This window comes from Canis aureus, chromosome 5 (genome assembly GCF_053574225.1).
Source record: "Canis aureus isolate CA01 chromosome 5, VMU_Caureus_v.1.0, whole genome shotgun sequence".
Taxonomy (NCBI): Eukaryota; Metazoa; Chordata; class Mammalia; order Carnivora; family Canidae; genus Canis; species Canis aureus.
Genome location: NC_135615.1, coordinates 19,171,512 through 19,192,108, shown reverse-complemented (window position 1 = coordinate 19,192,108; position 20,597 = coordinate 19,171,512). Strand labels below are relative to the sequence as shown.

General features: G+C 36.7%; 1 protein-coding gene across 3 annotated transcripts in view; it reads right to left on the bottom strand.

Annotated features, from left to right (window-relative positions):
• The window catches only part of NSUN6 (NOP2/Sun RNA methyltransferase 6), a 57,516-nt gene that overhangs the window by 18,140 nt on the left and 18,779 nt on the right, over window positions 1-20,597 (bottom strand). For all 3 annotated transcript variants that reach the window (XM_077897031.1, XM_077897030.1, XM_077897029.1), the window contains exons 5-8: window positions 19,132-19,285; window positions 11,861-11,942; window positions 7,627-7,746; window positions 1,877-2,021 (exon numbers count right to left, since the gene is read on the bottom strand). In XM_077897031.1, coding sequence (XP_077753157.1) covers window positions 1,877-2,021; window positions 7,627-7,746; window positions 11,861-11,942; window positions 19,132-19,285 — 501 coding nt within the window. The remainder of the gene's footprint in view (window positions 1-1,876; window positions 2,022-7,626; window positions 7,747-11,860; window positions 11,943-19,131; window positions 19,286-20,597) is intronic.

Sequence of the window (20,597 nt, the reverse complement as noted above, 5' to 3'; positions counted from 1 at the left end):
ATAATTACCCAAGGAAAATGAAAACATCAATTCAAAAAGATATATGCGCCCCTACATTTATTGCAGCATTATTTATAGTAAGTAATATATTTTTTTTAAAGATTTTATTTATTTATTCATGAGAGACACACACACAGAGAGAGAGGCAGAGACACGGATACAGGCAGAGGGAGAAGCAGGCTCCATGCACAGAGCTCAATGCGGGATTCAATCCCAGGTCTCCAGGATCATACACCGGGCCGAAGGCAGCGCTAAACCGCTGTGCCATCCGGGATGCCCAGCAATATATTTTTTAGGTTATCTCTATACCCCACATGGAGCTCAAACTTACGACCTCAAGATCAAGAGTTATATGCTCTACTGACTGAAACAGCCAGGCACCCTTTTACACAGCCAATATATTGAAGCAATCCCAAGTGTCTACTGATAGCTGAGATAAAGAAGATGTGTGTATACACACACACAAACACACATAATATTAGCCATAAAAATGTATGGCATCTTGCCATTCATGACAACATGGATGGATCTATCATGCTAAGTAAAAATAAGTCAGGCAGAGAAAAACAAATACGATACAATTTGTGGACTCCAAATACTATACTTATATGTGGACTCCAAATGTCAACACAAATGAACAAACAGAAGCAGACTCATAAATACAGGCAGCAAACTGGTAGTCACCACAGGGAAGGTGGGTGAGGGGAAGGGCAAAATAAGTGAAGGAAGTTGAGAGATACAAACCTCTAGTTATGAAATAAATAAGCCACAGAGATAAAAAGCACAGCGTAGGGCATATAGTCAAAAATACAGTAACATTTTATGGTGATAGAGGATGACTTAGTTGTGGTGGGCACTGAGCACAGAGAACTGTAGAATTGTTATGTTGTACACTTGAAACTAATAACACTATGTCAACTATCCTAAAATAATAACTTAAAATATCTTATAAATAATTTTAACAATCATCATCACCACTTTCATTAACACAAAGCCTTTGTCAGACTGCTAATTGTTCTTTTCAATATCCATTATCCCCTTTTCAATCTCATTTTGAACTGGGCACATGACAACACAGCTTAAGACTACATTTTCCGGCTCCCCCTTGCAGTTAAATTGGTCAAATGACTAACCTGGACAGTGGCATGTGCATTCCTAAAGGTTTTGATACTCTTTCCCTTCCCCTTAAAAGAACTAGAATACTGTCTTGACCCAGAGATCAAATTACCAGCATTGGGGGCACCTGGGTGGCTCAATGGGTTGAGTGTCTGCCTTCTGCTTAGGTCATGATCCCAGGTGGGATCGAATCCTGCATTGGGGTCCCCACAGGGAGACTGTTTTCCCTCTGCTATGTCTCTGCCTCTCTTTCTGTGTATCTCACAAATAAATAAATAAAATCTTAAAAAAAAAATAAATTACCAGTATTGGACACCCACTTCCATTAAGTGAGATGAAAATAAAAAACAAAGAAATGAAAAATGTTTCTATCTTTTCTAAGTCACTGTATTTAGGGTCTCTCAGATACATCCTATTATCCTATATACACTAATATAAATCTCCTGCAAACTCCTGGCTCTTTTGGGTTAGCAATCAACTGACCATGAAGTGCTGTTCACATGTGATCAGGCAATTAAGATGAAATTAAGACAAATACAGGAAGACCAAAGAGTTTGACCAAGTTTTGGGGGTTTGATTCTATATTATTAAAATCTGACATTTAGGGATGATATGAAAAGCAGAATGATACCTATTATGGCAAAATATCCACACCAGTTTCAACGTTTTGTGGATATTTTAGGACTAGAACAGTAACAGCAAAATCTATTTGTTTCTAAAAGTCGACTATAGAAGCCTGAAAAGATGAAATTTAACTCACCTTCAGCTTTTTCAACCATATCGAATTTAAGAGCCTTTGTTCCATCGAAGCAAAATGCCTTGATGGAATTCAGCCCTAACAATAAAGCATTCTGTTTTATTTTTTCCACTTTGTTGGATATTTTATCCAGTGCTATTACTTCTCCCTATAAAACAAACAAACACGCATAAAAATAAAGCATAAATCCAAAGCTGTCATAAAAACTATTATTGAGGAAAACGGATGAAAAATTATGGTTGTCCCTACTTTCCTCCCAACTCCAGTTTTATTAACCAAATGTGTATCAAATTTACATTAAAATATTTAAGTCTCATCCTTTTAAAAAAAAAATTCTTAGAGACAAACTAAGAGACAGACTCCTAACTATAGAGAACAAACTGATGGTTACCAGAGGGGAGATGGACAGAGAGGATAGGTGAAGGTGATGGGGATTAAGGAGGGCACCTGTGCTGAGCACCCAGTGTTGTATGGAAGTGTTGAATCACTATATTGTACACCTGAGACTAATATTACACTGGATGTTAACTGAAATTTAAATAAAAACTTTAAAAATAATAAATACAAAACAGAAAAGCACATGCTTGACAGGTAAATTTTCTTATACTGCATAGCTATTTTTACTTAACAAAACTCAAAACCATAAACAGTGTTTGCCATCTAAGAAACTTGAAAATATCTACTGGAGATAAATAAAAATTACCAATCTGATGTACTTTGTTCATATCTGGAAGAATATGAACTAATGTTCTGAGACATCTGCCTTCTAGTGCTTTGGGATACAGATGAATGTTCCTTGTAAAATCAATCCTCATCTCAATATTTTCTGAGTTATATGTAAATAAAATTCATGTCAATTCTGACAACTATAACATAAAAACATTGACCTGTATATTGCAGCAAAATGCTCTGGACTGGCTATAACAAGTAGTTCAAAAATAATTTTATAACAGGGGACATCTGGGTAGCTTAGTCAGTTAAGCATCTGCCTTCAGCTCAGGTCATGGAATCAAGCCCTGAGTCTGGCTCCCTGCTCAGCAGATAATCTGCTTCTCCCTTCCTCTTTCCCTCTGCCTCTCCCACTGCTTGTGCTCACACTTTCTCTCTCAAATAAATAAATAAAAGTCTTTTAAAAAATAGTAATTTTATATGGCAACACTTTCGTTAAGTCAAAGTCAACAAAGATGAGGCCAAACTTTCATGAATGCATTGTGATATTCATTTCATTTTTTAAATATACTATGAAATGATATTGCAGAGATGGCAAGATTAACTCTTCAGTGTCTTTTCTTGCTTTTGTTCCTTTTAATACACCATCCTTTTATGACATATGCATCCCTTGCATAGATTATGACACTGCTACACTTTCTGTGGTCATTTTTACATAGTACTATAAAACCAAACAACAGAACATGCACACACTTTAAGTATCCAGACTCTCTTTGGTGAGACTTTTTACTAGAGACAATAAAATATCTGTAGATAAATACTTCTAAGCAAACACAGTATCATATATCATAAATTAAGGGGCGATTATTATTACTTTTTCAAAACATATAATCTTTACAATCAAGATTTCAGGTAAGCTGAAAACTGATTTGCATTAAACATCACAACTCTATAAAATGAATTCTATTTTGTGTTCTGTATTTTATGCACTGGTGGTATTTACTCCATTTTTCCTTAAAGTTTTTACTGTTACCTTAAATACCTTTGGGACAAAAAAAAAAAAAAGAATATAAGTAAACAAGCAAGTGTATCTCTGCTAATGAACCAAGAGTATTAATTCCCCAATATTTTAACAACAAATATATTTTCCTTTCTTCATTACTTTAATAGGCCACTTACTGAAGTTATACTACTAGTACAAGTATGTATCTGTGTGTACAGGGCACATACAGACTGCATGTACCCATAAACACACATAGAACAAATATAGAGTACCTATATACAGTATGTATAGATATACATACAGTGCAGAGATAAGGTTTTAACCCTTCAATAAATTTACTGAAAATATAAAATTTATTAATATATGCGTATATATGTATATTATATGTATATATGTATAATATATACTATATGTATGTATGCATATATATGTATATTATATACGTATATATATGTAGCATGTTCATTATCGCCCTGCTTATGACATAGTGAATGTTTCAGAAATTAAAACATTATCAAACACTAATATGCAAGTAATGTCAATTTTCATCAGAAGTCTTTGGATAAAGTGATTTGCACTAATGAAAGTGCAATTTCATCTTGACACAATAAATGTTCCTATTATTTTCTGTGCAAGATTCCTTGTAAATCACTTGACTATCCTAAAAAATATTACATATAGTTCAAAAATGATCACTTGGTAAAGTCTAGCATCTGGCACTTTGGGGAGTGGACACACAGATATTACATCTTCTATCAAGTTAATCAGAGCAGAAGAGCTCTACTAAGCCTTAAGGAAGTGTATTTCTATGACAAAAGGTCTTACACCTCAAGTATGCAATTTTTTCTTATTTATAAATGAGGACCATGAAAAAAATTGCTGAGTTTCCTAAGTGCCTAAGAATTCCTACCCCTGTATAAATCTGAGCTAACTTAGAAAAATAAGAATGGATCCACTGCCCTCAGTCTTTTATTGTCCTTGCTATGCTCTTTACCCGGCTTAGATTCCATGTTACATCAAATTACTCTCTTACAGGGATCCCTGGGTGGCGCAGCGGTTTGGCGCCTGCCTTTGGCCCAGGGCGCGATCCTGGAGACCCGGGATCGAATCCCACGTTGGGCTCCCTGTATGGAGCCTGCTTCTCCCTCTGCCTGTGTCTCTGCCTCTCTCTCTCTGTGTGACTATCATAAATAAATAAAAAATTTTTTAAAAAATTACTCTCTTACATATATGCTTCTGCATCTTAGATAAAAGCATGACAAAATGCTGCTGTGGTTAAATCCAATTCTTCACCAACTTCATTTCTACCTCCAAGCAGTTGAAAAAAAAAAAGAAAAAAAGCCCACCACTATCCCAACAAATCTTCCCTTAAATTCATAACCACTTTATTCAAAGAGACTACAGTGCAAACTGAAATTCCTAGGATGTGTCCATGGCCCACTCTCACTTCTATTTTCCTAGATAAACATTTCATACCTCCTAGCTCTTACCACCTCCTTCCCCATCCCCACTCTCATCTGATGATCTTGCTTCTTATTTCACTGAGAAAATTCAATCAACCAGAAGAGACTTTCCTGTGTCTTACCACATTGACCAGGCCACCAACATCTGGACCCATGTATCCCATCTCCCCTCCTACTTCCATGGATAAACTGTTGCAAGCTACCACCTAAAGCCACTTGTACATCAAATTCTGTCCCATCTTACCTCCTCAAAGATACTGTTCCAGCAATTTTCCCTGCTCCCTCTGGTGTTAGCAATTTCCTCTTTTAATGTATGTCTCATTAGCATACAAACATGATCATTTCTCTCATCTTAAAAAAGAGTACTTCCTGAGTTTATCTCCAAATACTGCTCTGTTTCACTGTATTCCTGTACAAATAACTCCCCACCACCCCACCATTAAAGGAGTTTTCTTGGTTCACTTTTTATTCCTCTCATTCTCAATCCAAGTAAGCATTTCCACTCACCAAAACTGTTCATAAGGTTGCTCATAATCTACATGGTGCTAAGTTCTACTGGAAATGCTCAATCCTCACTTTATGTGGCCAGGCAACATCTGATACAGCTGATCTCCCCATGGTCTTTCAATACCTTTCTTTACATAGTCTCCAGGGTTTCATACCCCTCTGGTTTTCCTCTGACATCACTGGCCATCCCTTCTCTTTCCCCAACCTGTGAATGTGGGCATACAGTACCCATGAGGTTCAGTCTTTCAGCCTTGTCTACTCTCTATTGCCATCCATATCAGTTTTATGACTCTTAGTCTTACCTATATGCTAATGACTTATAAATTTCTATTTTATATATATTTACATTTCCAACCCAAATTTTTATTTCCAGCCCAGACCTCCCCCCCGCCGAACCCTAGGTACAAATGTCCAATTCCCTGCTCAATCATCCCTTGCAAATCAGACACTTCACTTTAATATCTCCAAACCTGATTTTCTGACTGCCCTACAGAACTTGCTCCTCTCATAGTCACCCTTGCCCAGCAACTCTCCAGTACCTCAGGCCAAAATCTGCAGGAGTCACCCTGGATTACTCTCTCATTTCCATAACCCACAATCCAGTGCATCAGCAAACCCTTACAACTCCATCTTAAACACATCTCCAGAACTTCTTGCTGCCTCCACAACACTTCTCTGAATTACTATCTCTGAACCAGTCACCTTTGCCCTCTTCTAGCCTGTTTTCATACAGCAAAGGATAGTTTAAATACTAAAGAGCCTTACATCACTGTTCTGTTCAAAATCTCTGACTTCCCAGACTTCCCATCACTGGAGCGCAACTCAAATCCTGTCAAATCGTGCCCACTGCTAGACCCAAACATCCTCTCCTGGGGCCCTCCCCCTCTCTCTGGTCTCCTTTCCTTCTCCTGTCCTCCCCACTTTGTATCTCAGCAAACTGCAGAGCTTTCTCAAACAAGTCAGGTGCCCTCTGGCCTCAGGGCAAGCACACTTGCTTTTTCTCTAGCAAAATCATGGGTTCCACAGACCTCCATATTGTTCACATCTTCAAGGTTTTCCTCAAAAACCACCTTCGCAGGGTGCATCCCTCAGTACCCTCCTAAAAACTGCATGCTCACTACCCTCAGTCCTCTCAATGCCCCCTCCCCTTTCTCTCTTGTTCACCACAGCCCTTGCCACAATCCTACATGCCATAACTTGTATTCATTTAGTTTATTATAGGTCTCCTCTTAACTGGAAGGGAAGCTACATGACGAAGACAATTTTGGTTCCAATGGTCTGGTGCTCCATCCCCAGTACTTGGCAGATGTAAGTACTAACTAAATGTTTGTCTAATCAATCAATCAATTAATTGAAATCTGCCTCCAGATCAAAGGTAGGTGAAGATACTAGTGTGTCTAAGCATTTCAGGAACCACGTAATTTTGTGGAATTTCAAACAAGAAGAAAGATAGCATCAACTGCCCCTATCTGTCCTGAGCTGAAGACTCATAGAATGGTTACAAGGTCACATTGAGCTTTGAACACAGACTAACCCATAATGAAAGGAAACATGCTGTCAAATACATATACATAGGAAAAAGCAATAAAATCTGAAATAAAGTTATCAAGGCTTACTATATTTTGTGACAATGAAATAGGCTTTATACTTAAGTCAGCTCATAAGGTTTTTATGAATCTCAAGAAAATGTGATTGATGTGTACATATTATAACGTAAATATATATCAGTGTATATTTTGATACTTCAGAACATGCTATCAAATCAAGTTTTAGTGGCAGAATTTAGTAGTTTAAAAAGTGTCAAGTCTTATAACTAGGAACATAAAATTTCTTAAATGTTGCATTTAAATGTAATTTTATGAAGACGACTTCTACAAATGTATTAGTAAATTTGGGACTTAAGATCTACAGACAGTCTTCACAAATGATAATTATCTATTGAACTCAACATGCGATGAATGCCATCATTGAACAGTCTTCACTCTGGCTGAATCTGAAATAATTCAGATCATAAATGTCTACATAATGTTTCTTAAGTTGTGTGTAGTTCCACCTTCAACACTGAAATCTGTACTGTGTGGACAGTAGTTTTTCTGTGAAGACAGTCTCACCTGATCCCGCATTAATGCTGCAATGTGTGTTGTTTTGCCTCCAGGTGCTGCACACAAATCTAGAATCTTTTCTCCAGGTTGAGGATCCAGAACATGAGTTACTACAGCAGATGGCAAATTCTATAAAGAAAAAAAAAACCAATTGTCAATAATTCTAAACCCTTTTAAAATTCAGAATCAGAGAACATAAAGAAGTCTTTGGAGGTAATCCAGTACAGCATTCTCTGCCAAGAATATGCTTTTTGTAAACAGACTAGTGTCAGGAAATTCAGTTTCCTAGAGTAACCTATGATCTCATAGGGCATTCACACACAAGACACACACGTGCACATGCATGATGCATTTCCCCTATCAGTTTAGCAAAAAAAAGCACATTTTTCCCTCAATTCAGTAGCTCTCAATATTTTGAAAGTCAAAGCCTTTTTAGAAATATAATAAAACTCTGAATCTTTTTCAAAGAAAATGTACAAAATTTTGCAATGTTTCAGATGCTTCACTATCTAGCACCCATTTAAGAATTCTAGTTTTATGGTGCTAATGCCACTCAAAGACATCTGGGTTCCTATCTTCCCCCCCACCACCACATTTCTGTAGGAGAAAAGTAAAATGTAAACCAATCTTACTATTTCTGATTGGCACCTAGAAATATGAGACTGGATAACTCAAATATATTTACAGTAGTAAGTTATACAGCAATAGGCTATACTATACCATTAATTCATTATTAGTCTTGATCACATAAGGACTGCTACTTGAGAATAACAGTTTGCCTTATATAGAGATAGAATGATTTCCCAAAGTAATGCATTTATTTTAAAGATTTTGTTTATTTTAGAGAAAAAGAGAGCACACAGTGCGGAGAGTGGGAGAGAGAGAAAGGGAGAAGCAGACTTCCTGCTGAGCAGGGAGCCCAACACAGGGCTCAGGGCTTGATCCTAGGATCCCAGGACCCCAGGATCATGACTTGAGCCAAAGGAAGATGCTTAGCTGACTAAGCCACACAGGTGCCCCAGTAATGCATTTTTTAAAGTAATATATTTTAAAATTTACTTGGCAAGAAAAACAATAGAGGCTAACAAGTACAGTTATTTATTTTTAAAGTTTAAAGGTCTTAATTCATTTTCCCACCAGAACACTTAGTACATTCTCAAGAACTGTGAGAAGGTTACAATGCTCTCAAGTGAATCCAAGATTACCATTTGAAAACACAGAATCAATGGTGAGAAAGGACACATAAATGAACAAGTATCCCCCCTCCTTATGGGTATATGAAGCATTAAAATCAGTGCAAATATTTAGGCCCCTAAAGAACAGTGCCTCCACAATGAACACTAAAAATGAGCTTACCATGTTACACTTATTTTCTCTTAATGGTCTTATTCCAAAAATATTTAAAAATTGAACTCCAATATGAAAACACTGAAACATGTACATGGCTACTGAAGATTTCGTGATTCTCTATCTAAAGACAACTGTTTTTGCTTCACTTCTAATAGTAACATTAACATACTGGTCAAAGATGACAGAAATTTGCAATCAAACATAATACATTAAGAACCTTCTAGTCATGCAACAAATCGAAATTATGAAATAGTCCAAGTGAAGAGGCTTCATTAATTATTGAAATGACAAAGTTTTCTTTGTCATCAAAGTTTTCTAGTTACACAAGAAAATCACCTCGTGGGTTTTAAAAACATGTCTAGTCCTGATCTAGAGTAGTTAAATCAGAATTTCTGGCAATAGGGCCTAGGCGTCAGTATTTTCAAAATCTCCCCAGGTGATTCTAACATGCACCTAGATGTAACCCATAGGTATACTACAGTGATTCTCCATCTCAATTTTATTTATTTTTTATTTTATTTTTTTAAATTTTATTTATTTATGATAGTCATCAAAGAGAGAGAGAGAGAGAGGCAGAGACACAGGCAGAGGGAGAAGCAGGCTCCATGCACCGGGAGCCCGACGTGGGATTCGATCCCGGGTCTCCAGGATCGCGCCCTGGGCCAAAGGCAGGCGCCAAACCGCTGCGCCACCCAGGGATCCCTCCATCTCAATTTTAACTGCACATGAGAATTACCTGGGAGAGCTTTCAATCTTCCTGACCAAGGCACCACCCCAGCCAGACCAACTAAAACCAATTCTGGCGCTAGTGCCCAGACAGTAGTATTTATTTAAATATTTGTTAGCTTGTCTAATCTCATCTGGCTCTTAAATCAATTATTTACAAGAAACCAGGCAATGAGAAAATTAAGTTTCAGGCACTATTTTTTATTCTAGTTAAGTTAAAATGTAATTAGAACTGAAAGCAATTCTTACAAGTATTTAATTGTTAAATATTTAAATGACAATTACTTTTTTTTTTTTTTTTTTTTTAGAATTTTATTTATTTATTTATGATAGTCACACAGAGAGAGAGAGAGGCAGAGGCACAGGCAGAAGGAGAAGCAGGCTCCATGCACCGGGAGCCCGACGTGGGATTCGATCCCAGGTCTCCAGGATCGCGCCCTGGGCCAAAGGCAGGCGCCAAACCGCTGCGCCACCCAGGGATCCCTAAATGACAATTACTTCTAATGTGAAGGACATCTAAGGTTATTTTGTGATTCTACAGACTGTATTTAAGCGATACAGAAGTTTCCTTTTGATTTTGAAAAATCAAATGGTATTACACAATTGTAGTTTTAGTGATTGTACACAACACCCCCATTAAGTCTAAAAAATATATGCTAGTGTAACTTCAGGTGCTAAAATGAAAAATAATCAGTTGTCAGTAGACCTTTACACATCCACATGCCGCAGCCAAAAAAAAAAAAAAAGAAGAAGAAAAATAGTCTACAATGTAAAGCTTTTTTTTTTTTTTAAGCTATTTGAAGCAACAAAGAATACAGAATTAAGTGGGGATAATGGCAAGGCAAGAGGCATCAAAGGAAAAAACAAAACAAAACAAAAATTTCCCCAGGGACTTTTCCAACAGCTATATAATTCCACCTGTAAAGTAACTTCAAAATGTAGAATGGACAAAGGTTACCAGTTGTCCAACTCTTGTGCCTATAAAATATGATTTCTTCAGGGTAAAATTTCTTTAGCCAGTCATCCTATGAACTATCTTAATCTTCACAAGTTAAATAATTATTGAACATCATTCAAGAAATGGTAACAGTTGTCTAAGTTGTAAGCCAATGAATGCTTGTGATAATATATTCAAAGCACACAGCACAATACCAAACTAAAAAAAAGGGCATGGGTCTGGCCCAAATTACTGAAGAAGAATCAGTATAATAATATATAACTAGTATATAACTATATATTAGATTATATATCCTATGTGTTATGTCATCACTGATGTGGAATCAAAGAATAAATATCAATCTGTTTTTCTATTTGTTCACACCAGAAATAATCTTTGGATTTATGTCTTTTTATTTAAAGTACTGGGCAGAGCAGAAAGTGGCATCTCCACTGAGGTCAGATTTCAGACACTATTAATTACTAATTGTATATGACCTCACTCAAGAACCCTACAGATCTGATAATTGGTATCTTCATCATATATCAGTAATAATAATACCACCTAACCAGTGAACTATAACAAATCAAGTGAGTTACTGCACATGGAAATATGCAATAAACTGGACAAGGCAAACAGATTATTGTATCACAGCAATTGATAACCACCTGACAAAAATGTGTTAGGAGTTGGGAATACCTGGGTGGCTCAGCTGTTTAGTGCCTGCCTTCAGCCCAGGGCGTGATCCTGGAGTCCCGGGATCGAGTCCCACATCGGGCTCCCTGCGTGGAGCCTGCTTCTCCCTCTGCCTATATCTCTGCCTCTCTCTCTCTCTCTCTCTCTCTCTGTCTTTCAGAATAAATAAATAAAATCTTAAAATCTGTTAGGAGTAAACCATTTGCATCTTACTCAAGGTCACAAATGAAACATATGTATATCAATGTATGCATTATTTAGAAATTAATATTCTGAGATGGAAAGCAATTACAGTAAACTGTACCAAAGCACTTTTGAGCAACAAAGGGTTAAAAAAAGTTTAAAATCAGTTGAGAAAAGGAAAAGAAGTCGTACAAAGTTTTGTTTTTGTTTTTTTTATTGCTTAACCAAAGGGAGATCAGAAAAATAAACCATAAAAAATATAACAGGAAAAAAAAAAACAGATTTGTAATAACTCACTGAAGTTATGTTTCAATGTCATTAAACATTTTACTCTGACAAATACTTACTTACCTGTAAAAATAAGTAGCGGGGCAGTACGTTGTCAAATGAGGGGCTGAGATATACGGGTTCTGTCATTCGTATGCCTCTACCTCTGAGAAGCAGAAAGATCTAACATTAGTCTGTACAAATTCCACTGTCCACGCAAACTCCGTTCCTAGGAAGAGGCCCAAGTAGCAGGACAAATATAAGACATTCTGCCTATTAAGACCCCTGTACTCGGGGATCCCTGGGTGGCTCAGCGGTTTGGCGCCTGCCTTTGGCCCAGGGCGCGATCCTGGAGTCCTGGGATCGAATCCCACATCGGGCTCCCAGCATGGAGCCTGCTTCTCCCTCCTCCTGTGTCTCTGCCTCCCTCTCTCTCTCTCTCTCTCTCTCTCTCTATCATAAGTAAATAAATAAACAAATCTTAAAAAAAAAAAAAAAAAGACCCCTGTACTCAACACGACAATCCTTAGGGTATTCCTGTGAATTGCCTAGGACTTATCCCTCACAGTAGAAGGCCATCAGGAAAACTAAAGAGGATAGTTAAATTTTTCATTTAGGCACAGAGGATTTCTTCAGAGATTTGAACAAACTGAAAAAGGCCAAGAATAGGAGTCTTTTTTTTAACAGAGATACTTGATCAAAAATGTTATTTATGTTGGCATATAATGGGTCTGTTATTTTATTTTTTAATCCCAGTATATAGTGTTATATTAGTTTTAGGTGTACAATATAGTGATTCAACATTTCTAGGTATAACTCAGTGCTTATGAGATTTAAGTGTACTTTTTAAAAAAAGATTAAGAAAAAAAAGAAAAGATTTATTTAGAGAGAGTGAGCACATGTGGGCACCAGAGTATGGTGGAGGGAAGAGGGTGTGGAAGGGGAGGGCCTAGTACTGATCAATCCTCCAGATGAGCTTTTCTACCTTTATCCCATGTAATAAGTGGCAGTGGAAATGATCAGAGCAGAAGAACATAGGAGACGATGATTCACTAGGACAAACTGCAATCTGAGAGAGTCTGTCAGAGACCATCAAAGGCAAGAAAAAGCACATAAATGCTGCCAGAGAAAGCCAGAGATTAGAGGGGTACAGAAAAAGTACACTCTAATAATAAAGGCAAGGTTAAGATTATGGATTTAAACTAGATACAGGAGGGATCCTTGGGTGGCTCAGTTGTTGAGCATCTGCCTTTGGTTCAGGTTGTGATCCTGGGGTCCAGGATCGAGTCCCACATTGGTCTCCCTGCGAGCCTGCTTCTCCCTCTGCCTATGTTTCTGCCTTTCTTTCTCTCTCTCTCTTTCATGAATAAGTAAATAAAATTTTTAAAAATAAATAACTAAAATAAACTAGATATAGGAGTAAAAGCAAAGAACAAGAGTCTAAGCAGGGAGGAAAAGAACCAAGTCCTCAGTACAGTATGCTGACAAGCTCAGAGCTTCTGAACTAATCTTGGTAGGGATGCATCTATTTGGATGGTGTGCACTCTGCTTGACGTAGGTAGGTGGGCTCACTTTACACAATGCTCCTGACCCCAAATGTGTGGGGTTTTCTCTTGCACCAGCTGGGTGTCCCACACTCCAGTTCAGTTCTGTCACAATCTGCCCAGGGTTATTGTGAGACTCCACAGCCTCAGTGGTTGGATCCAACAAGACCAGTGTCACTCCAGATGCCAACTGGGCATCCTGGGTTGCCAGCTGTAATTCTGACCAACTGGCTGTAAATTTGGGGGTTTCCACACTGCCCTCCTCAGGTTTGAAAACTCACTAGAACTATTCACAGAATTCCAAACATTTACTAGTACTGGTTTACTATGGAGGATACAATTTAGAAAAGCCAAAGGAAAGAGATGCCCAAGAGAAGCAATGGAGAAGTATATGGATCACCACCTTCCCTGTACCTAGATGTGTTCACCAACCTGGAAGCTTTCTGAACCCCACCATCTAGGAGTTATCATGGAGGTTTCATTACATAGGCCCAATTGATTAAGTCACTGACCATTAAATATTAACTGAATTTCCAGTCCCTCTCCCCTCCCTGGAAGGCCTAGGGTAGAACTAAAAGTTCTAACCTTCTGACCACAAGGTCAGTTCCTCTGGCAAGTGCCATCTAGAAGCTATCTAAGGCAGATGCTTAACTGACTGAGTGACCCAGGTGCCCCTAACAAGTTTCTTTTAAAAATGATTTTTATAAAATGTATCCCCATATAATAACAAAAAGCACGAGATCTCATATGATAGTCTGTTAGTAAATTAATCTACCTCTATGAAGTCTATGACTGAACTCCACTGTAATTCAACAAACCAAAGGGTACAAATTTATTAGTTAAATAACAAAATACCACTAGGAGACATAGTTCTAAAATTTTATAAAAGAAACGCGATATATGTAGCATTTGTTATGGAACCATGCTTTTCCTCATATGGGCAGAGAAAGAAATCCTAACAGCATAAGTGAATGCTAAGTTTAAAAATTCAGTTAAAAAAATAGTTTTTTGAAAGATGGTTGTCTGCTACTCCCACCAACAAACATTACTCAGAAAAGTCTGTCAGCAAAGTTACTAAAACTACTACATTGAATAATATAAGAGAATGAAGAGTAGAAGAGAATTATAGATGGCAGAATAATAAGATCCTGAGCTCATCGCCTCCCAGAAACACATCAAATGGTCAGCATTCCTTCTGAAGGGGACCTAGAAACTCAATGAACAGAGCCCACACAAGGGACAGCCCAAAGATGAATTGAAGAGGCAAAGATACAGCCTTGCTAAAGGATTAAACCACACCCCCGGCGCAATGTTCCATGGTCAGAACAGACATCAAAGGAGTATTACCTTCCCAAGGAGAGATTCTAGCTCCACATTCAATAACCCAACCCTTAGATAATGAATGCATGGATATGAGTTTCCAAAACAGCTGGCCTTAAAAACCAACAGGGAGTATGTCCAGGAAAACTACAAAACTGTAAGGAAGGGAAACCCTATTCATAAAGGGCTTGCACACAGACTCAACCCAGAAACCAGTACAAATGGTTTCAGATCAGATAAAAAAAAAAAAAAAATCACATCCAAAAGATCAGAAAAGATCAAAAGCCAGATCAGAAAGCACATAGAGAAAAAAAAAAAGAGAGAGAGAGAACAAAAAAAAAAGCACATAGACCATAGGTGAAGTAGATCTACTTACTAATCTTGGAGCACCTCCTGAAGAGGATGGGTGGGGGCAGGGGTTCTCCTTGAGGAATAAGACACTGGTAGCAGCCATCTTTGCTATATTGTTCTGCCCTGCTGATGGCTGGAACTACCAGACACTATTTTGAAATCCTCCTCCTAGAATGCTAATGGCAGGGTGCATACCCCACTGAGAGCCCCTTATAATCCTGTCCCTCAACAGGGCCTTGCAGTCTACAGGACTCCACCCACCAGCATACTGGTAGCCATCAGGAATAGGGTTCCAGCTAACCCAGCAGGGCAAGGAAGGCAACCTCACCCAAGAATGTACTACAGCTGTCAAGGGGCTTCCATGAGGAAGATACACATAGCCCACTCAGGGAACACCCCTGAAGCACCTGTGTCTGGGTGCCAGAGTGAGAGAATGGCACTTCTGAGCCCTACAGGATATCTCTTACATAGGCCACTCCTTCAAGACCAGGAGATACAGATGAACTACCTAATACATAGAAAGCACACACACAGAATTAGGCATAATGAGGAGACAGAAGATTATGTTCCAAACAAAAGAATAACACAAAACGTCAGTAAAAGATCTAAATGAAATGGAAATAAACAATCTACCTAATAAAAACTCCAAAGTGATGACCAATAAAACTGCTCATCAAACTTGGGAGAAAAATGGATAAACACAGTGAGAACTTCAACAAAAATAAAATATAAAACATTCCAATCAGAGCTGAAGAATAATAGAAATGAAAATATATTGTAGGGAATAAACAGATTAGTAATACAGAAGAATGGAGCAGTGATCTGGAAAACAAGGCAGTAAAACTCACCCAAAATGAACAGGAAAAAGAAAAAAGAAATTTTACAAATGAGGACAGTTTAAAGGACCTGTGACCTAACATTAGGTGCACTAACTTACAGAAGTCCTCAAAGGAAGAGAGAGAAAAAGGGGCAGAAAACTTACTTGAGAAATAATAGATGAAAATCTACCTCACTTGGCAAGGAAATAGACATCGAGATCTAGGAAAAAGAGAATTCCCAAAACAATGAACCCAAAGAGATCCATACCAAGATCCATTACAATTAAAATGTCAAAAATTAAAAACTTAAAGACAGAATCTTAAAAGCAGTAGGAAAACAATTAGTTACATATAAGGGAACCCCCCATAACGCTATCAGCTGATTCCTCAACACCAACTTTCAGGTCAGAAGGGAGTGAGTGGCACAATACATTCAGAGTGCTTACAATCAAGAATACTCAGCAAGGTTATCGTTCACAATTGAAGAGGAAATAAAGAGTTTCCCCAGAGAAGCAAAAGTTAAAAGAGTTCATCACCACTGAACTGGTTTTGTAATATTTAAGGGACTTCCATAAGCAAAAAGGAAAAGGCCATAACTACAAGTAAAATATATGAAAGAAAAAAATCTCACTGGTAAAGGCAAATATGTAGTAAAGGTAGTGGATCAATCACCTACATAGTCCGAAGGTTAAAAGATAAAAGTGGTAAAATCAACTATATAATAATCAGTTAAGGAATACATAAAAAGATGTAAAATATGATGGAATAAACATAAAATGCTGCAGAGAGGGGAGCAATGTTATGGAATGTGTTCAAACTTAAGCAACCACCAACTTAAAATAGACTGTTATATATACATAGGTCATTATATATGAATCTCATGGTTACCACAAACTGAAAATCTGTAACAGGCATACAAAAAATAAAGAGGAAATAATCCAAGCATAACACATAAAGTAATCAAATTCCAAGAGAAAAAACAATTACAAAAAAAAAAAAAAAAACAAGCAGAAACAAATAACAAAACAGCAATAAGTATACATATATCAATAATTACTTTAAATGAAAATGGACTAAATAATCCAAGCAAAACATACAGCATAAATGAATGGATAAAAAACAAGACCCATGTATTTGCTGACAATAAGAGATTCACTTCAGACCCAAAGACAAATAGAGACTGAAGGTACAGGGCTACAAAGAAATATTCCATGCAAGTGAGAACAGAAAGAAAGCAGGGGGAACAATGCATATAGGACACAAAACAGAATTTTAAACAAAGCCTGTAACAAGAGACAAAGAAGAGCATTAATCATTAATAAAGTAATAATATCAGAGGACTTTAACATCACACAACAGTGGATAGATCATACAGACATAAAATAATGTAATAACAGTTGTAAACAACACATCACAACCACATGAACTTGATTGATACAGAGTATTCCATCCCCAAACAGCAGAATACACATTTTTCTCAAGTGTACATGTAATATTTTCCTGGACAGATCACGTTAGGCCACAAAACAAATCTCAATAAATTTCACAAGGCTGAAATCATATCAAGTTTTCTTCCTAGCACAACAGTATGAAACCAGAAATCAATTACAAGGAAGTAGAAATCCATCACAAGAAGTGTCCACCAATAATGGAATGGATTAAGAAAATGTGATGTGTACACACACACACACACACACACACACACAGGAATATTACTCAGTCATAAAAAAGAATAAAATCTTGCCATTCATGACAACATGGATGGCCCCAGAGAGTATTATGCTAAGTGAAATAAGCCAGACAAAGACAAATACTGTATGATTTCACTTCTGTGTGTAATCTAAAAAACAAATGAACAAATGAATAAACAAAATAGAGAATCATAGATACAGAGAACTGATGGATGCTAGAAATAAGGGGGTAGAGGTAATAAAATAGGTGAAAAGGATAAACTTTCCAGTTATAAATGAGTTACAAGCATTAAATAAATTATAAATAAGATTAAATAAATTATCAATAAAACATGAGTATTAATGTATACCCTAGGGAATATAGTTAATACTATTGTAACAACTTTGTATAACCTCAGATGGTAATGTCTTGTGACCATTTCTTTTTTTTTCTTGTGACCATTTCTTAATGCGTATGAATATTGAATCACTGTGTTGTGCACATAAAACACAATATTATATATCAATTATAATTCAGTTTAAAAAAAAAATGAAGCCAGTCACAAGAATAAGAGGATGGAGTTACCAATAGAACCAAAGGAGAAAGTCAAAATATCAATTCTATGTTATAGACCCGAAGATAAACACAACATATATATGCTTTACCCTCATATTCATAAAATCTTCCAAGGAGAATAAAATCTTTACTCTTGGCCATTTGGAAAGTGCTGTTATCTACACTTAGTTAATCCAATAATCTGTGTCTTCAGAAGAATTAATTTCAACTATAAACCCAAATTGCTGCAACATGAAAACTGTTCCAGGAAATCAGGAATGTGGTCCAGTTCTACATGGATAAATTCATTTTTCAACATGTCTACATCAGCTGTCAACTATGGAGTAATGGAGCTGTCTACAGAACTCCTTACACAGGCTGAAATTATGAAGCAAAATGAGACTCTGGATTGTCCACAGATTTAATTTATTTAGAGCCAGTAGCAACCCAAGAAGATTTAAAACTGTTTTTAAATTTGGTTTGAATAAATCCAAATGTTATTTCTTTTCTTTATCTAAGATTTATTTATTTGAGAGAGAGATATCATGACCTGAACTGAAATCAAGAGTAGGACGCTCAACCGGCTGAGCTAACCAAACACCTGAGATCCAAATCTTAATTCTTGACCGCAAGTAGCCATGTAATTGCTGGCTTTCTGGTTTAAAAAAAAAAAAAAAAATTAATAAAAACTATTCTTAAGTTATATTAAAATCAAACTTTTCCTTTCATAAAAATAGATTGTTTAAGCAGTTCTAGATAAATCACATACTTCATCCTTCATCAAGATGAGTACTGTTCTCCAAAACACGCAAAAATTTTCAAATCAATAAAATTCAAAAGGAAAAACTGACACTGACAATTGCAATGTGACTACTTGTTTACCTAGGTGGGCCCTCTAATCTCAGCATTTACTCTTTTACCTAAAAGCAGTTTTTTAAAAAGCCATGGAAATATGCATTGAACAATTATTTTCCAGTCAAATTTATACCAAGAAAATTTTATAATGCAACTAGATATATTTTTTACATTGTTTTTTTTCTTTTAACTTGAACCACCAAAAAGAATGCAGATTTCCCCCAAACACTTGATAACATACTTCAGTTCAGGTACCCCACTGAAGATTTCTTTGCGGCTTAGTTCAGAAATCCCATTTCCAAGAAATACTTTTGTTCCATCAAATTCTTTGGCTCCTTTCTTACATTTGCCTTTAATATCAGAGTATACAGAAGTAACATCTCCAGCTTTCATAACTAAGAAAGAAGAAAATCAGATTATACTAATTAGGCTATATTTTGGTAGAAGAATAGTGAAAATTCTTTAAGCTAGACCAGGACAAATAAGGGCATGGATAATGGGAATGAAGAGGTCTAAACTGGCTCATTAACTCTATCCTTATAGAAAATCTGACTTTTTACTTTTAAATGTTCCATAATAATATATCTAACTGAAGACTGTTTTTTCTAGGAGAAAAAAAAAAAAAAAAGTCTTCAAAAACATTCTATCTAAACTGGAACTCTTTAAGCAGAAAATGAAGGATATCTATTTATTTTTTCCAAACTGAACATTCCCTAAACAACTTCATAAAAGTTTTGGTATCTTTGGCTCAATTCTCAAAGTTCCAAGTTTCCTTTAAGAGGATTCATCAAAAATGTACACTAAAGTCCCTCAAAGAAATGTTTCTAAATCCCATTATCCTGTTATTTCTTTGCAGGTTTCCTATTATAGCAATTAAAGCAGAGATTTTCATGATAAGTACATATATTTATTCATATATATGTATTTGCATGTATGTATACATATATACACACAACTATGTATATATACGTATATACTCAGAACACCTTGAAACTACACAGCATACAGCATGGATTCATATGGCTGATTAAGTCTAGGTTTTGTCATATTTTTGTTAAATTATTCTCAGTAACCAATCCCAGTGACTTTAAATAATGGGAAATTATATCCCACTTCCATGGTTTGTTTATTTATTCATGAGAGACACAGAGAGAGTGAGAGGCAGAGACACAGGCAGAGGGAGAAGCAGGATCCATGCAGGGATCCCGATGTGGGACTCGATCCCAGGACTCCAGGATCACACCATGAGCCGAAGGCAGACATTCAACCACTGAGCCACCCAGGTATCCCCCACTCCCATGTTCTTAGACCTAGCCTGTCATGTATTTGTCTAACCCATTAACTTGATAGCAATAGTGAGTAGTCTATCAACTAGAGCTAGAAGGACTGTTCAAATCACATAGATCAAAGGTCAGTGAACTTTTTCTATAAAAGGCAAGTGAACACCTTAGGCTTTATGAGCCACATAAGTTTTCTGGGCATATTCTTCTTTGTATTGTTTTAAAATAATCTTTTAAAAATGGAAAAATCATTTTTAGCTGTGAGCCATGCAAAAACAGCCACAGGCTGGACATGGCCAGCGGGCAGGTTAGCACACTCTAGTGTTGGTCAAATCATCTCTTTCACAGATAGCATAACTAAAATCCATAGACTGAATAAATTCCCAGTAGATCAAAACCTATGTGTCTTGATTTCAAACCCAAAAAG